This window comes from Lynx rufus, unplaced genomic scaffold (assembly GCF_022079265.1).
Source record: "Lynx rufus isolate CCGP_SWC_20201006 ecotype Redwood Valley unplaced genomic scaffold, mLynRuf1.p SCAF_7, whole genome shotgun sequence".
NCBI lineage: Eukaryota > Metazoa > Chordata > Mammalia > Carnivora > Felidae > Lynx > Lynx rufus.
Window position 1 is genome coordinate 11,580,001 of NW_025814889.1, and position 18,680 is coordinate 11,598,680.

At 42.4% G+C, this 18,680-nt stretch overlaps 1 protein-coding gene across 2 annotated transcripts in view; it reads left to right on the plus strand.

The window, feature by feature from the left end:
- CAMK1D (calcium/calmodulin dependent protein kinase ID) overlaps positions 1–18,680 on the plus strand; it is a 433,382-nt gene that overhangs the window by 255,131 nt on the left and 159,571 nt on the right. For both annotated transcript variants that reach the window (XM_047067247.1, XM_047067248.1), the window contains exon 3: positions 13,266–13,340. In XM_047067247.1, the coding sequence (XP_046923203.1) occupies positions 13,266–13,340 (75 nt within the window). The remainder of the gene's footprint in view (positions 1–13,265; positions 13,341–18,680) is intronic.

An 18,680-nucleotide genomic window follows, 5' to 3' on the forward strand; every position in this document is an offset into this window, starting at 1 on the left:
CTCCCAAGGCTGTCAGGGAATGCTGGCCAGGCCCCCACCCTGTGTATTCTACATGGTGCGAAGGATGCCGGAGATGCCTTTTTTGAAAACGTGGTCAGCTGCACACAAGGATTTTAATTGTTGTTTGTTTGTTTTTAAGAATTCAAAGCAAAACTTATTTCACAATGAGAGAGTATCACATGTGGTACTTACTCCTTAAAAACAACAACAATAAAACTGCCTTGCATTCTTAAGATGTAGTTGATATACTTACCCATCTTTGCTCTTTAGTCTCCCATTGATTACAGCTCCATCTGCTGGTGGCAAAGAGATGATTTGAAGCTTTGGATTTTGAATTCTGGTCTTTCCTGTGGCCGCCCATATTCTCAACAGACAAGATCTCACCGTATATGTAATATGATACATACATGTGTATACATAGCATATTTTACCTCTACACATAGATATGTATGTGTAAACAGATAAAAAATGAGACCATATGTTTTAAATTTTTTTTAATGTTTATTTTTGAGAGAGAGGGAGACAGTGTGAGCAGGGCAGGGGCAGAGAGAGAGGGAGACACAGAATCTGAAGCAGCCTTCAGGCTCTGAGCTGTCAGCACAGAGCCCGACACAGGGCTCGAACTCACGAGCCATGAGATCGTGACCTGAGCTGAAGTCAGACACTGAACCGACTGGGCCACCCAGGCGCCCCGAGACCATATACTTTAATGTTCATTTAACAAATGAGGAAATCAAGACAGAAAGTATTTAATGGCTTGTCTGAAATCTTGTAGTTAGATGTGTCAGAGCTGAGATACAACCTAATCTCTTGGTTTCTTGAGCAGTTAGACTAATTAGTATGTATTTCTTTGTGTCCGGCATTTTGGATATATTTTGGTGAACGAGGTGTTAATGATTTTGATCAAGAACTTTTGAAAAAGCACCTCTTTGTGAAAGTCTGGCAGCGTAGCGGTCTGGGAGCGTTTTTCTACTTGTGTTCAGTGAGAGAATCAAGCTCAAATGCCCCAAGGCGTTCATGGTATGTTCTGAATTAACTTTCTCTCCTATGCAGCTAGAATGGTACCTTCCTCCGGAGAAGTGAGAAAATGGTCCCTCGAATCCTTTTTCTCTGTTCTTTGGTTCAGATGAAGAATCCTGGCACAGAAAAACTACAAGGTGAAAATCCCCTACCACCTTAGCACACTTTCTGAGGTTATTAGTAGCTGGTTGATGTGTATCCTTTTAGACATTTTTTCTGCACATAAAACCATTTAAATGTGGACACACATATACGTACAGACAGATGGATGCAATGCAGTACAGCAACAAAGTGATCAAAGAACTGGGCTGGTCCAGAAGAGAGAGGATCCATCCTGCATGAGGTGAGGAATAGCAAAGGGTCCTCATTGGATGATGTAGAACGAATCCCGTCTAGGAGGATGCATCGGTTGGTGAGAAGACACGAAAGGGAACGAGCCCACCTATGTGGCCAGAGAAGGTGTGCGTAGGTATGTGAGAGCTGCCCGAGGCCAGTAAAGTTTTGGTGCAATGGTGGAGATGGGAGGGCAGGTGGGGACCAAGCAACATGGGACGTCGTAAGTTGTGTCTAGTCATTTGGACTTCATCCTGCGCTATGAGGAGCTATGGAAGGATTTCAAGCTGAGAAGTTTAATCACTTTTATTTTGTGGGCTGATGGTTCAAGAGACAGCCTGGAGAATGGTTAGCAAGAGCAAGGGAGGGAGAGAGAACAATTAAGTGGTTATAAACTGGGAGCGATCATCTGCAAAATAAGAAAAATAATGCCTACTTTGTGGAATTGTGAGAATGAAATGAAGTACCATCTGTGAATGTGCCTGGTAAGTTATAAAAAGGGAAGGTATTCTTTTTTAATGCCATCTGGCAAATATTTCAACTCTACCACTTTCCCTTGTGACTGACAGTATCCTGATTTTCTCAGCATTATTTCCTGTGCTGCTTATAACTGGAGGGGCGGGGGTGAGGGTGGAGATAATCTGACCTAGGAAAGGAGGAAATGATTTTCTTTATTTCCTGAAAGCATTGTGTTTACTTAGACAAACCAGAGTGTTTTCCAAGATATCACAATATTCTCCAAATGTTTTTGAGGCAATTTGCCATGCCTGAGAACTATAGGATCTTTTTTGTGACTGGCATTTAAATTTTCCAGGTGGTTTAGAAAAAAGGGGGTGGTGGGTAGTGAAAGACCTAGTCTTTTATGGTCTTTATCTGAAAAGAGGGGCTTGCTTTTCCCCCGGAGAAGGGACTTTTCCTGACTGGACAATTAACGCGTAAGTGTTTGAGACACGAGGACAGGAAGCCTGTCTCCACTCATTGACGTAACTTCCTCATCTTGAGCTCCCGTGTGGAGATCTGTTCCTCACCATCCTCTGCTCTGTCTCAGTTAATAATCACCTTGTCTCCTGTCTCTTCTGTTCCAGTGGCCCCTTTAACCAGAGTAGATGATTGACCATTTCCAGTGATCACACAATGGAAGGGTGTTTTTTTGCCTTTTCCTTCTTCTGATAATTATAGCAATACTCATAATTGCTGCCACCATTCCTCCCACTCCAGATCAACGATCCATGATAGGATAAAGAAAGGAAAATATACGGAACTTTCCTTTCTCTCTTCTTCTCTGTTTTCCTAACATTCCTTGTTTTAACATGGAGTTCAAAATTTGTGAATCTTTGACCTGTGGAGAATTAACAGGAGGGAGAAATGGTGCGGCTGTTTCAAAGACACATGCGCGTTCCATAGAGTGCCTGTTCTCTGGGTCCCGATGCTCCCTCCAGCTTGGGGGCTTTGGAACAGGGCCTACTTGTGCATTTGGTACAATTTTTTGCATGAATTAACTTTCAAATGTTTTCCTGGCTCTTTTTAGGGATTTCTTGCTTGGCTGTCAGTTACCAAGTGTGCAGGCCTCTGCATCAATGCCCATGTATGCTGTGCTCCCAGTCAGTTTCTCTTTTTCACGCTCTCTCTCGCTCTCTCTCTGTGCCCGAGTCCACTTCCCTCTGTCCAGCTCATCTGTCTTTCATTGGTGATTATGGAAACTTTAGCATAGATTGCCATGTAAAGCATTTACTTTCTGACCATGGATGTACCACCTGATGTTTACTTTGGGCCTGGTAGATGCCAAGTGATTAAAACTAAGTCAGGTTATCTTCACCTAAAGCTGCTTTTAGTGACATTGTTCCTTTGAAACATGAGCATTTTAGAAAGGTATGTTTTTTGGGGATGAATGTTCCTTATGTATGAAGGTCTGTTTGGCCTTTAGAAAGACAATGATGAACTATAGGATTTAGCTATATAAGCTATGCAGTTAGTGGCACCTTGGTTTGCCATTTGCTTGTAGCTGACATCCCCAACTCTTTGTCCACTTTATTCTTTTTTTAAAAATTTATTTTCCATATACACACACATATACACACACGCAGAGAATCCCAAGCAGGCTCTGCACGGTCAGTGCAGAGCCCGATGCAGGGCTTGAACTCATGAACCATGAGATCATGACCCTAGCCAAGATCAAGAGTTGGACACTTAACCAACTGAGCCACCCAGGTGCCCCTGTTGTTCCTTTTGATGACACTAGCAGATGTGGACTGATGCAAGGCCCTTTCTAGTTTCAATTTCTAGACTCCTAACTATTCCTTCTGCTTCTGAATATCTCTTCTTTTGGCTCATTTTGACCCACTGGGATTTCATGTGTCAGGATGTTTCTAAGGATCTTGAGAGCTTCCATTAGATTTCAGGATAGTTCAAATCTCTGTACCCCCAGAAGTGGGTATTGTATCATTAGTTAGGAAATGTAATGTCCTGACTTTAGGTGTTATGATTTCATACAAATAACTGAATTTATATGAATTCTTCCATATTCTCATTATAACTTAGTTTACAGAAAGTTATAGTATAAGTGCTTTAACATGGACTTGGGAGTTAGACTCTTGGCAATTCCAGTTACCAGTTGTATGACCTTGGAATACTTACTTAATGTCTTGGTGTCTTAGTTTTCCTCTTTTAAAAATGGGGGGAATGATATATTGAACTAATTTTTCCCATTTTACTATCTCATATGTGGGAAAAAAACCAGTTCTTGCCTATTGTGTGTTTCTTCCCTATGTATCTCCTTTACTACTTAACACAAAACACTGCAAAAGTTCACTTCTGATCACTAAATGTGTGGGTGTCCCCCACATCCAAGTAATTCTCTGGACACCAGCAGGGTGTCCTATAACTTAACTCAATTCTAACCCAGAGATAGTGTCACATCCCACAGGTTAAGGGCTCAGCCCAAGACTGCTCCCAGCCCCAGCACATCAGATGCCAGTCTCAAGCCCAAGTTGTCACCTGTGTTTCTGACCAACTGGCTCAAGAGTAGAGGTTCCAATGACCCCCTCTTTGGGTTCAATTAATTTGCTAGAGCAGCTCACAGAACTCTGGGAAACACTATGTTTACCAATTTATTAGAGGGTATGATGAAAAATACAGATGAATAGCCAGATGAAGAGATACGCAGGGTGAGGTTTGGGAGATTCCCGAGCATAGAACCTTTTATCTTTGTGGATTGGGGGCATGTCACCCTCCTGGTATGGATGTGTTTGCCCACCTGGAAACTCTGAACCCTGTACTTTTGAGATATTGTGGAAGCTTCATCATGTAGGTAGGATGGATCATTAACTCTGTTTTAAGCCCTTCTCCCCTCCCCAAGGAAGTGGGGGACAGGGATGAAAATTCCAATGATGACTTGTTTTTTTTCAGTGACCAGCCCTCACCAAGGAGTCATCCAGGAACCCACTCAGATAGTTTCATTAGAACAAAAGACACTCCAGGGGTGCCTGGGTGGCTCAGTCGGTTAAGCATCCAACTCTTGATTTGGGCTCGGGTCGTGATCTCACAGTTTGCAACATTGAATCCCACCTTGGGCTCTGTGCTGACAGCATGGAACCTGCTTGAAGTTCTCTCTCTTCCTGTCTGCTCCTCCCCCACTCATGTGCACTCTCTCTCTCTCTCTCTCTCTCTCTCAAAAAAATAAATAAACAAAAAGACACTCCTATCACCCAGAAATTTGTAAGTTTTAGAAGCCCCATGTCAGGGATGGCATCAGAGGCCAAATATTAACATAAGAGATGCTCCTAGTTTTCTTACCACTCTGTGCCAGGAACCAGGGGCAGAGGCCAATATATATTTTCATTATCTCACAGTAGCGGCTTCATAGGATTGGTGTATTAAATAAACTAATGAAAAATACTTAGTATGGTCTTGATACATATAGGCATACCTCATTTTATTTGCACTTTGCATTTATTGTGGGGTGTGTGTGTGTGTGTGTGTGTGTGTGTGTGTGTGTTGGAGGGATTTTGTTTGGTTTTAACACATTGAAGGCTGTGGCAACCCTGTGTTGAGAAAGTCTGTTGGTGCCATTTTCCTCCAACAGCATTTACCTACTTCGTGCCTCTGTGTCACATTTTGGTAATTCCTGCAACATTTCAAACTTTTTCATTATTATTATATTTGTTACGGTGACCTGTGACTAGTGATCTTTGATGTTACTATTGTAATTGTTTTGGGGCCCCACGAATCATGCCATGCAAGGTGGCAGACTTCATTGATAACTGTTGTGTGTGTTCTGACTGGTCTGTTCTTGATTTGCCTTTCCTGCACCTCTCTCCTTTTCCACGGGCCTCCCTATTCCATGAGACACAACAGTGTTGAAATTAGGTCACTTAATAACCATAGAATGGCTTCTAAGTGTTCAAAGTGAAAAGAAGAATCACACATCTCTCACTGTAAATCGAAAGCTAGACATGATTAAACTGAGTCAGGAAAGCATGCTGAAAGCTGAGATAGTCTGAAAGCTAGGTCTCTTGTGCCAAACAGTTAGCCAAGTTGTAAATGAAAAGTAAAAGTTCTTGAAGGAAATTAAAAGTGCTACTCCAGTGAACACACAAATGCTAAGAAAGCAAAACAGCCTTATTGCTGATGTGGAGAAAGTTTGTGTGGTTTGGACAGAAGATCAAATCAGCCACAACAGTCCCTTAAGCCAAGCCTTCACCCAGGGCAAGATCCTTACTCTTTTCAATTCTGTGAAGGCTGAGAGAGGTGAGGAACCTGCAGAAGAAAAGTGTGAAGCTAGTAGAGATAGCTTCATGATGTTTGAGGTAAGAAACCTCGCTTCTTGGCCTTTTGCCTAGATCAAGTGTAAGGTAAGAAGCTGTCTCTGTAACATCAGAGCATAAGGTGAAGCAGCAGGTGCTGACGTAGAAGCTGCAGCAAGTGATCCAGAAAGTCTAGCTGAGATAATTAAAGAAGGTGGCTACACTAAACAACCGATTTTCAGTGTAGATGAAACAGCCTTCTATTGGAAGAAGGTGCATCTAGGACTGTCATAGCTACAGAGGAGAAATCAGTGCCTGGCTTCAAAGGACAGCCTGACTCTTTTGTTAGGGGCTCATGCATTTGGTAACTTTAACATGAAGCTCCCTTACAATTCCGAAAATCTAGGGCCTTTAAGAATTACCCTAAGTCTACTCTGTGTTCTTTCAACGGAACAACAAAGCCTGGATGACAGCACATTTGTTTACAACATGGTTTATTGAATATTTTGATCCCACTGTTGAGACCTAAAAAATGGATTTCCTTCAAACTATGACTGCTCATTGACAATGCATCTGATCACCCAAGAGCTTTAATAGAAATGTACGGTGAGGTTAATGGTGTTTTCATGCCTGTTAATACAACATCCATTCTGCAGCCCATGGATCAAGGAGCATTTTGACTTTCAAGTTTTATTACTTAAGAAAAACATTTTGTAAGACTAGAGCTTCCATAAAGAGTGATTCACCTGATGGATCTGGGCAAAGTAAATTGAAAAACCTGGAAAGGATTCACCATTGTAAATGCCATGAAGAACATTTGTGATTCTGGGAAGAGGTCAAAACATCAACATTCACAAGAGTTTGGCAAAAGTGATTTTAAGTGTCTCAAAGGGCTTTGAGGGGCTCAAGACTTCTGTGAAGGAAGTATCCGCAGATGTGGTGGAAACAGCACGAGAACTAGAATTTGATGTGAAGCCCGAAGATGGGATTGAATCACCTCAATTTTGTGATAAAATGTTCATGGACGAGGAATTGCTTCTCCTGGACGAGCGAAGAAAATAGTTCCTTGAGATGGAATCTAGTCCCAGTGAAGATGCTGTGAAGACTGTTGAAACCACAACAGAGGATTTAGAAGACTGTACGAATGAACCCAGTTGAGAGAACAGCAGTGGCGTTTGAGCGAACTCCCGATTGTGAAAGAAGTTCTACCGTGGGGACAATGCTATCAAACAGCATCACCTTCTACCAAGAGATCCTTCATGAAGGGAAAAGTCATTTGCAGCAAACTTCATTGTTTTATTTGAAGAAATTGCCGTGGCCACCCCAACCTTCAGCAAGCACCACCCTGATCAGTCAGCAGCCATTAACATTGAGGGGGGACCCTCCACCAGCAAAGAGATGATGACTCACTGAAAGCTGAGATGATGGTTGGTCAGCACTTTTTGGCAAGAAAGTACTTTTTGAAGTAAGCCCTATGCCCAACGTGGGGCTTGAACTCATGACCCCACTGTCAAAAGTTGCATGCAGTAGTGACTGAGCCAGCGCCAGTGCGTGCCCCAGCAATAAGTTATTTTTTTCTACTAATGTATGCACATTGTTTTTTGGTGGGTTTTTTTTTTTTTGGACATAATGCTATGACACATTTACTGGACTGCAGTATAGTGTAAACTTAACTTTTATATGTACTGGGAAACCAAAAAATTTATTTGATGCTCTCTGTTGTGAAATGCCCTTTATTGTGGTGGTCTGGAACCAATCCAGCAACCTGCCAAGGTGTGCCTGTAGTAAACACTCAGTAAATGGTCTATGTCAAACAGCTGTGTAAGCAGGGCCTAATGAAAGTGATAATATTCATTCATCCCTAGATTTAGATGTCTCACATCCCAGGAGACTGAAGAGATTCCACTATCACAAAAGAGTCACGGTTGAAATGCTCAGGAAAAGAATGTAAGAGGTGTTGGCAAGTTTTCCAAACATAAACCAGGTAGGCTATGAGATGTGTAGATTGGGAAGTCTGGCTTCAAGGCACAGCACAATTCGGGAACAGTAAATTAAGCAGATGGTTTGTGATCGTTTAGTAAAGACTGTAGTGGTTGCTAGGAGCCACCATGGGTTTACTAAGAACAAATCTTCCCAAACGTTCCATTTCCCTTTTAAATAGTATTACGTGGTGTGTAAAACTGAGGAATGTCATTTCAGCAAGGAATCTAATTGTTTCCTTATGGATAGGATGGTAAAACATAGGCTAGATGATAGCCCTGCTGGGCTTTTACAGCATGACAGCAGTCAAAGCCAGCTGATTCATGTCATGGGTTATCTTGATGAGGGTCTCTGGTGTGATATCAGAGCCCAGCTCTGACTTGTAACCTTCCCACTTAAGACTTTAGGAATTTGGATCCAGACATATCGGGATGGATGTGTACCAAGCAAATACGTAGATCGCCCAAAGTTGAGAAGGGTAGTAAACATAATAGACGAGAGGATAAAAATTCAGAATATTCTTGATCATTTGAAGCACTCCATTGAACCTCAAAAGATTGAATTTAATGAAGCTGAAGGTGAAAACTTTAAGCTCAAAAGCTCAAGATTGAGTAAGAAAGGAGATTTTGTTTGGTAGAAGTTCAGATAAAACTGATCTGGTCATTTAATTGACCCAACACTTAATATTTATTCATTCATTCATTGATTCATTCAGCAAATACATATTGAAAATACTACCTGCTGTTTGCTTTTCTTGGTATTAGGGAGATGATAGTGAACAAAGCAGTTAAAAATCCCTACCCCTGTGGAGCGTATATTCTTTATATGCCAACAGTTGTGCAGCTGCTTTAAAAAAAAAAAAAAAAACAGAACCCGGAGAGCCTGGTTGGCTCAGTGGGTGAAGCATCCCACTTCGGCTCAGGTCATAATCTCGCGGTCCGTGAGTTTGAACCCTGCATTGGGCTCTGTGCTGACAGCTCAGAGCCTGGAGCCTGCTTTGGATTCTATGTCTCCTTCTCTCTCTGTCTGTCTCTCCCTTGCTTGTGCTCTCTCTTTCTCTCTCAAAAGTAAGAAAATAAACATTAAAAAATTGTAATGAACCTAATATTAGGCTTTATTTGCAAAAGTATAACATCCACTCTCAATGGTTACTAGTTCACATCTCTTACTTAATACCGTGTTCTTGGGGCGCCTGGGTGGCGCAGTCGGTTAAGCGTCCGACTTCAGCCAGGTCACGATCTCGTGGTCCGTGAGTTCGAGCCCCGCGTCAGGCTCTGGGCTGATGGCTCAGAGCCTGGAGCCTGTTTCCGATTCTGTGTCTCCCTCTCTCTCTGCCCCTCCCCTGTTCATGCTCTGTCTCTCTCTGTCCCAAAAATAAAATAAACGTTGAAAAAAAAATTTTAAAAATAAAATAAAATAAAATCCCGTTTAAAAAAAAAAAAATACTTGGGGCGCCTGGGTGGCGCAGTCGGTTAAGCGTCCGACTTCAGCCAGGTCACGATCTCGCGGTCCGGGAGTTCGAGCCCCGCGTCAGGCTCTGGGCTGATGGCTCAGAGCCTGGAGCCTGTTTCCGATTCTGTGTCTCCCTCTCTCTCTGCCCCTCGCCCGTTCATGCTCTGTCTCTCTCTGTCCCAAAAATAAATAAAAACGTTGAAAAAGAAAAAAAAATTAAAAAAAAAATACTGTGTTCTTGGTGCTAGAATTTACACTGGGATGACTGCTCTCAGGTCTGGAAAAGTGAGAGTGGCCATAGCATGATGATTGGAAAATAAACCACATTGGAGGACGATTGGTCGGCCATAGGAAGAGAACAGTAGGCAGATGTTCTATCCCTCAGATATTTGTAGGAGTAGGAGACGAGGGTCTAAGCTTGTCCTCTGTTGCTCCCAGGAGTCCCTACTAATTACAAGGAGGCTGGTTTCTGGTAAATATAAGGAAGGTTGCCTGTGAAGTGTCCTTGCTGCAGCTGGAAGCCCGCCCGCGTGAGCTCCATGCAGGCTGACCTGGCATTCTTGGGACTCCTCATGCTGCACCTGGTCCCTGGTGGGTGCCCAGACATGTGTGCATGGATGTTCCTATGGCATTTGTGAAGGCCACCTAGTCCTAAAACAATGTTAAAATCTATTTATCTTATTTATTTATTTTGAGAGAGAGAGAGAGAGATAGAGAATGCACAAGTAGGGGAGGGGCAGAGAGAGAAAGAGAGAGAATCTCAAGGAGGCTCCATGCTGTCAGTGCAGAGCCCGACATGGTACTCGAACCCACGAACTGTGAGATCATGACCTGAGCCAAAACCAAGAGTCAGATACTTAACTGACTGAGCCACCCAGGTGCCCTGGCCTTAAAATCTTGAGCTCAATTTTTGTAGATTTTAAGAGTCTGAGGGTGGCATAAAATACCTAAGCACAACTATTGGGAGCCAGAATGTTTTCTTCTATCATGTCTTCATATCTACAAGTTAGTTAAACCACTTTCTTAAGAGACATTTAAGAGGCCATTCGAGGATTTCTTTGAAATTTCTGAAGTATGTTTATTCAAACATCATTCATCCAGCCCAGTGCCCGTCCATTCTGAGGCCTTCTCTGTAATTCTGGCCCCTCCAGGGCCTCGCTTTTTCTGAACCTAATGGTGATAGTATAGAGTTTGCCTCTTAATTTTTTTCTTACTGCTTTCGTGGGTGTCTCCAGCTAGGTGATAAGTTTTTGAGAGCAAAATCTCATTGTGTATTTTTCTTGTGTTCTTCCAGGAACATAGAAGCAACTCAGTAAATGACATTTGCTTGACTACTTGATTCATTAGTTGAGGGGGGATAGCCAGGACCCGTATCGTTCCAGCCACTGCAAGAGCTCATGTAAGACATGGCAGGTTAAGTACACTTTAATTTCCCCATCCCTTGCCTCCAAAGAAGGGATTATATTCTTAATTTATGAGAGTCTTCTATTCTGGCGGGGCAAGCACTTTGTGCATAGTTGATTCTTTGTATATAGTTGAATTTGTATCAATGGCTGTACTCCAGGACTCAAACAGCCTCCTTGGCTCAACCTCTGAGAGAGGGTAGAACGGCAGGTACAAATCTCTAAGCTCAGTTTAGAGGCTCATTGACTGTGATTCATGTAACTAGCGTGGCCAGATTTAGCACATGAAAATGGAGGGTGCCCGATCACATTTGAGTTTCAGATAAACAACAATGCGATATTCGGGACAGACTTTCACTAAAAAGGTGGTTGTTGTTTATCTAGAATTAGACATGCAGGATACCCTGAATTTTGTCTGGCACCCTTTCACATGAACCCTATTATTTCATTTTCTCATTGGTCTGAGCTCTTACTTAACCCCCCCCCCCAGTTAACTTCACTGAAAGACAATGTGCCCCTGTGAATGATTCTAACTGTGAATTTTTAAAAATTTAAAAATTGGGAAAAACTCATATGCTGTATACTTTTTTTGTGGTCATAATTCTTTCAGAAGACCCATTAATGATAATTCCACAAACATCTGGGATCTCAGCAGTCCTAACTTAATGTGTTGTGGTTTCCTTGGTAGCATAGTTTACTTGGTTCCTGTAATATACTGTGATCTTATTGTGCTCAGGTATCAAAGTAGCCACTGCTAAGAAATAAATAGCAGGCTGGAGCTCTATGCGCTGTATGCGGATGAAATGTGAATTTCGTGCATTGCCGTCTTGGCTTCTGCAAACGAGCAACTGCGTTGACTAAGCAGAGCTGTAGAAATCAAAGCAAAACATTGCCACCCTCAGTTAACTTTTTTGTTCTCTTTGTTCATCTGCTCAGAGGGAAGATCATATTCTGGTTTGTTCCACCTAATAAGCTTCTTTTTGAGGGAAAGGCATCTCACACTTAGGAAAATGGCCTCCATTTCCCCTAAGTTAATAATGATTCTCGCTGGTTAGTAGGGACAACCTTCACGTATCGGTCATTCATCCAGAAGACGTTTATTAAGCAGACGATGCTAGGTATGAGGGGGGAACAAAATAAGTGAGACGTGGTCCCTGCTTTCAGGGGCTCAGGGGAATCTGCACATGAAATGCTTGCTTTTAAATGGCTCAGCAGTCATTTAAGTGAAAGGCTTGTGGTAAGAGTTCATTAGCTCATAGAATAATGAAATGATTCTTCTCTCAAATGCTTTAAGTAAATAGCAAGCCTTATAGTCTGAGCAACAGCTACTCTTAATGGATATTTCCAGGGACTGGCCTTAGGCTGTTTCCTTCTCTCTTGGTTCTGTGGTTAGGACTTTGCTACCCGGACCAGGGACTTGTCAGAAATGCAGACCCACAGGCCCGCCCCGCACCCACCGAATCAGAATACGCAGTGTAGCCAGAATCCCAGGTGATTCGCTGAAGCTCGAGAAGCACTGGTTGACTGCAGAATTTCTGCTTTGGGTATACAGATCATCTAAGGATCTTACTAAAAACACTTCCTGGCCTCTGCCCTCAGGGATTCTGAATCTGTTGAGACCAGGGTGAAGCCTGAGAATTTGCATTTCTAACAGACTTCCAGGAGATGCTGGTTGCCGTGCTTGGGAACAATATTTTGATTAGCACCAGTCTAGTTAGCTTGGGGTGCTGGGTTGACCTTTGGTGATGGCAGTGACTAGAACCCACCCCAAGGAGGGGTCAGTCTGGTGTTCCTTTGCCTGCACTGGAGTCATGAACTTGACAGTGGATCTGTTCCCCGGCACATCTAGCCTGTGAGGGGGATGGGTTTGGTTTGCACACAGTGACCTGTTGAGGCCGGTGTGTGAGGGCCACTGTGGGACTGTGGAAGAGGGAGTGGTTACACGCCCCATGGGGGTTCAGCCGGATGAGGTGGGCCCTGAAAGGTAAGGGGATGTTTACAGTTTTGGCCCATTGCTGGGATTCACATGAATGAATGCAGGGAGACTGGGATGTACATGCCGGAACAACCATAAATCCGCAGTCACCAGCTTGTAAATAGCACCTCGGGGATGAAGGGGAGCAGAGAGCAAGAGAGCCATATCGGGAAATAGGTCTGGAAGGAAGCTTGGGGACAAGATTGTGAAGAGTTTCAAAAGTCACTTTGTGGAATTTGGATTCGGGCTTAGAAGTTTTTGCTCTAATGATGTCTGTTTTTTAAAGTTTTCGTGTCTAATTATACTCACTCTTCTGTGTGTGTGTGTGTGTGTATGTGTGTGTGCTTTTTTCTCTTTCAGGATCAAGCATGAAAACATCGTTGCCCTGGAAGACATTTACGAAAGCCCAAATCACTTGTACTTGGTCATGCAGCTGTAAGTACCGTATCCGCCTGAGGAGCGCAGAAGGGGCTGGGAGTGGGGATCGCCAACTCAGATGTCCGAGGGGCCACGGGGTGGTGAAAGAAACGGAGGTGGCGGGCCAGCTGAGCCATGGGAGTGGGAACAGGCACACGGGGGAGGTGTGTGACCCATCTAGACAGGGGTCTGCGGGCCTCACTGGGTCTTATCTGCGCCAGACCGACGACCTCTCGTCCTCACAGGGGAAGCCATACTCAAGATGTCTCTTTTGCTTTTTAACGTGCGGGGTGCAAATGTTGCTTCCTGGAAACACTCCAGTGGGCGCACCACGAAGTACACTCTGCTCCCGTCTCTAGGAGAAACTCCCACCTTGTCTTCATTTCGAGGGATGCTGGGGGAGGGCAGCAGATGGTAGCTGTGGGCTCCGTCCCTCCATCTACACTGCCGGCAGATAAATGCACATGTGACTGAACTGGCCTCCTGCCAGGCGTTAAGACAAGTACAGTGGGGTCAGACTGCAACGTTGTCACCCCCAGCAGATTATTTCTGCATTCCAGTAACGCTTGAGATTACCAGAAGAGGGAAGAAATCAGAAAGCCGAATATTCGGGCCGAAACTTGACTCGTGCATGTAAGCCCTGTGTAAAAGTTAACATGTAAACTGTTAAATGAAATTAGCCTCCCCACCAGTAGGCTTTTTTTTTTTTTTTTTGTATGAACATTTTTATAGGACATTGGAGGACATTTTTTGAAGTATCCGGACTGGAAGCATATGGACGATTTTTCTCTGTCCAGTGACCGTCCTGCATGGTTACCAGACGTTTTACAGTCAGCCACGAGGCTGGCGGTTTAAGCAGCTCTGACTGCTGGTCCCTCATTAATTCCCAATTACCTAAATGCAATCTTTCCTAGTTCCTTGCTGTTCCGTTGGCTTTATAATTTGCCACATTCTGGTTCTTCCTTGAGAGCAATGGCTCTCCCCAGATTCAGGGTACTCCCTAGAAGCTCATGTGACTGTGTTTGGTAGAGTGTTCAAAAACAAAATTCACCTGAGCAAATTTGAAGATCTGGTTGGCTTTATCAAATGATTCGTGAGTTGGGCAGCGTCCCATCAAGCAATTAAAGGGAGGCTCCGCTGAGCTAAACAGAAGGAAGGTTTTTGAAGGCAGAGGGAGGGCACTAAAAGAGAGCAAGAAAGAAATTTCTTAACAAGGAATGCATTGTATAGGCAAGGTTGCCCTCTTAAGGGGAGTAAAAGGGATCCATCAGTAAATTTCCTAGAATTGACCAGGAAATCCTATATTGACTAATTAAAAGTTACGCTTCTAGGGAGCTGAAACTGTGGTGAGTTTAGGTCTTAAGTCTTGGTTTGTTGACTTGGGGCTTTAACCTAAGTGGGTCCATTTTGGGGCTGTGGTTTTCTTTTTTTTACCAATACAGGCTGTTCTTACAAAAGCAGGTGAACCATTTTTCCACCAAATATTGACTTCCCGGTAGAAAGAATATGACATTTTAGTGACAAGATTAAGGCCCACAAAATGTCAGTAGTATATTTCAATGTGTGCTTTTTTATCGGTGATGCAAAAGAAGAAAAAGAAAAGGCATTAATACTTGAAACCAAAGCTATATGTGTTCACTTGCTTTAAGTTCTCTATGGATCTGTCACTAAATAAATCGGTTGAAAGTGTCCCCCTTATGTAAATCTCAGTTCTGCCTCTTCCTAGCTGGGTGCATTTGGGCAAATACCTGGGCCTCTCTGAGTATCCATTTCCTTAGTGCGGAGAAATAGTAATATTTACTTAATAACAACAATATTTACATTGGAAGGTTATAGCGAGTCCTGAATGAGAAAAATGTGTGGGAAATAAATAGTGCCATAAATAGCAGGGCCTCCATACAGACTCTTTCTTTGTGGACATCTGTATCATTTCATCTGTATCTCTACAGATGGTCTTTCATTTTACGAGATGAAGTTCAAGTAGATTTAAGTTCTAACTTTCGAAGCAACTTGACTGTATGCTTACCAGCAGAAGTTTATGTAAAGATAGGTTGGCATGAGAGCATAAAAGTGTCTGCAAGGGGAATGAACCTTAGAACAAAGTTTGAAAGTCTTCCTGGGGACACAGCTGTCCCACCCCTTCACTGAGCTTTGCTATCAGGGTTTTATCCTCTCTTTTGCAATCGTCCTAAAACATCTTCGATATGGATCCCATTTGTTCAGAATTTGTAATTAGGAAGGTGGCCTAGACTTAACTGTTGGGGGTACCATATGAGGTTTGTCAGGCAAATTTGTTACAGAATCAGTGGGAAGGGATGTTTGAAGTGCCTAAGGAGAACACTATTTATGTGCACATGCACCACTGAGAGGTTTAGAGGCGCTATTTATACAAACATTGGATTTGCTGGTTGTGAGCTGTTTGCTTGTATATAAATTCTCTTCCCATTGGTTCTCATTACTTTTTGAAGGTCAACTTTGTTGAGACAGAACTTACACCTAATCAACTGCACCCATTTAAACTGAACAATTCAGTGATGAATGTGAGAGTGAATCGTACTCCTGAAACCACCACCACCAAGAACGGAAAATTTCCGTTACCCCAGATATCCCTTTGATGGGCTCCCTTCCTTAGCCCCAACCCTAGAGGCAACCACTAACACTCATTAGAGATTATTTTGCATTTTCTAAAATATTATGTCAACGAAATTATACAGCGGTGCATCTTGTGTCTGGCTTATTTCACTCATCGTACCTCTTGACATTCATTCATATGGTAGCGTGGTCAGTACTTTGTTCCTTTTCACTGCTGAGTAGCATTCTGTCATCACAGATGTTCCACATTTTATCCATTTATTATTGCTAGACACTTGGATTATTATGGACACAGCCTCGGTGTGGATATATGTTTGGGTGAGGACCTAGGAGCAGAATGAGTGGGCCATATAGTAGGTGTTAGATTGAACTTTTTAAGAAACTGCCAGTTTTGTAAAGTGGTTTTACCTTTTTACATTTTTATCAACAGTGTATGTAAGCTCTTGTTACTCTACATTCTTATCAATATTTGCTACTTTGTTTTTTCAATTTTAGCCATTCTTATGGGTAGACACCCATGGGTGTGTGCTGATGAATGATGATGATCATCTTTTTTTTTTTTTTTCCAACGTTTATTTATTTTTGGGACAGAGAGAGACAGAGCATGAACGGGGGAGGGGCAGAGAGAGAGGGAGACACAGAATCGGAAACAGGCTCCGAGCCATCAGCCCAGAGCCCGACGCGGGGCTCGAACTCACGGACCGCGAGATCGTGACCTGGCTGAAGTCGGACGCTTAACCGACTGCGCCACCCAGGCGCCCCGATGATCATCTTTTTGTATCCTGATTGGCCATTTGCTTATCTCCTTGAGTAAACTGCCTCTTCAAATCTTTTGCTCACTTTTTATTGGATTGTTTGTCATGGTATTATTGGGTTCTAAGTGTTCTTTATATATTCTGTCTTTTGTTGGATATATGTCATACAAATTTTTCTCCCATTCTATAGCTTGCTTTTTTGTTGTTGTTTTCTTAATGGTACCTTTTTAAAAACTAGCTTTACTGAGATATAATTCACATACCGAACAATTCATGCGTTGAAAGTATACAGTGGTTTTGTTTTAGTCACAAGGTTGTACAACCATCACACAATCTAATTTTAGAACATCTAATGTTCTAAAGGAGAACGTGTAAGGGGTGCCTGGGTGGCTCAGTCAGTTAAACATCAGACTCTTGATTTCAGCTCACATCATGATCTCACAGTTCATGTCATCGAGCCCTGCATCGGGCTCCATGCTGACAGTGAGGAACCTGCTTCGGATTCTCTCTCTCTCTCTCTCTCTCTCTCTCTCTCTCTCTCTCTTTCTCTGCCCCTGCCCTGCTCGTGCACTCTCTCTCTCTCAAACTAAAGAAATAAATATTAAGGAGAACACCTAAAAGAGATCTATACCCATTAGCGGTTACTCTCAGTTCTTCCCTCCCCAACCTCTCACTTTCTGTTTCTTTAGAATTGCCTATTCTCGATATTTCGTATCAATGGGATCATACGATGTGTGGTCTTTTGTGACTAGCTTCTTTCATGTGGCTTAATGTTTTCAGGATTTATCCATGTTGTAGCATGTGTCGATAGTTCATTCCTTTTTATGGCCAAATAATATTCCATTATATGGATATATCCCATTTTATTTATTCATCGGTCGAGGACATTTAGGTTGTTTATACTTTCAGCTATTATAAATAAAGACGCTAGACATTTCCACGTACAAATTTTTGTGTGACCATATGTTTTCATTTCCCCTGGGTATATACCTAGGAGTGGGATGGCTGGGTCAAATGGTAACTCTGTGTTTACCATTTTGAGGAACTTCTGAACTGTGATCCAAAGTGACTGCCCCATTTTGCAATCCCATGAGTACTATGTCAGGATTCCAGTGTCTCCACATCCTCTCCTGTACTTGTTTATTATTTGTCTTTTTGTTGATAGCCATCCTCGTGGGTGTGGAGTGATATCTCAGTGCAGTTTTGATTTACATTTCTCTGATGACTAGTGATGTTGATCATCTTTTCATGTACTTCTTGGACACTTGTATATCTCATTTAGAGAAACATCTGTTCAAATACCTCACACAGTTTAAAATTGGGTCATTTGGTTTTTGTTTTTGAGCTATAAAACTTCCTTATATATTCTAATATAAGTCCTTTATTAGACATATTATTTACAAATGTTTTGTCCTATCCTAAGCGCTGTCCTTTTACTTTCTCGGTGCCATCACTCGTAGCACCAAAGTTTTTAATGTTGACACAGTTCAGCTTATTTTTTTCTTTTGTCATTTATGCGTTCTGTGTCATACCCAAAAAACCAACACCTAATTCTTAATGACACCTTTTGGGTAGGAAACGTTTTAATGGTGATAAAGTTCAACTCATCAATTTATTTTCTCTTATGGTTTGTGCTTTTGGTGTCGTGTATGAGAAGTCTTTGCCTACCCTAAGTATGCAAATGTTTCTTTCTTCTATAAGTTGTATAGTTTTGGGTTTTCCACTTAGGTCTAATATAAGGTCACCTGCAGGTTAATTTTAATGTATGGTGCAAGGTAAGGATGATATTCTTTTATTTTTCCATTGGGATATACCATTTTCAGCATCATTTGCTAAAAAGACTTTCTTTTCTCGATCAATTGCCTTTGTATCTTTGTCAAAAATCAATTGACCTTTACACAGCTGACTTTATTTCTGGACTCATTCTATTCCATTACTTTATATATCTGTCTTTTGCCCATACCACACCATCTTGCTTACTGTAGCTTTCTAGTAAGTCTTGAAATCAGGT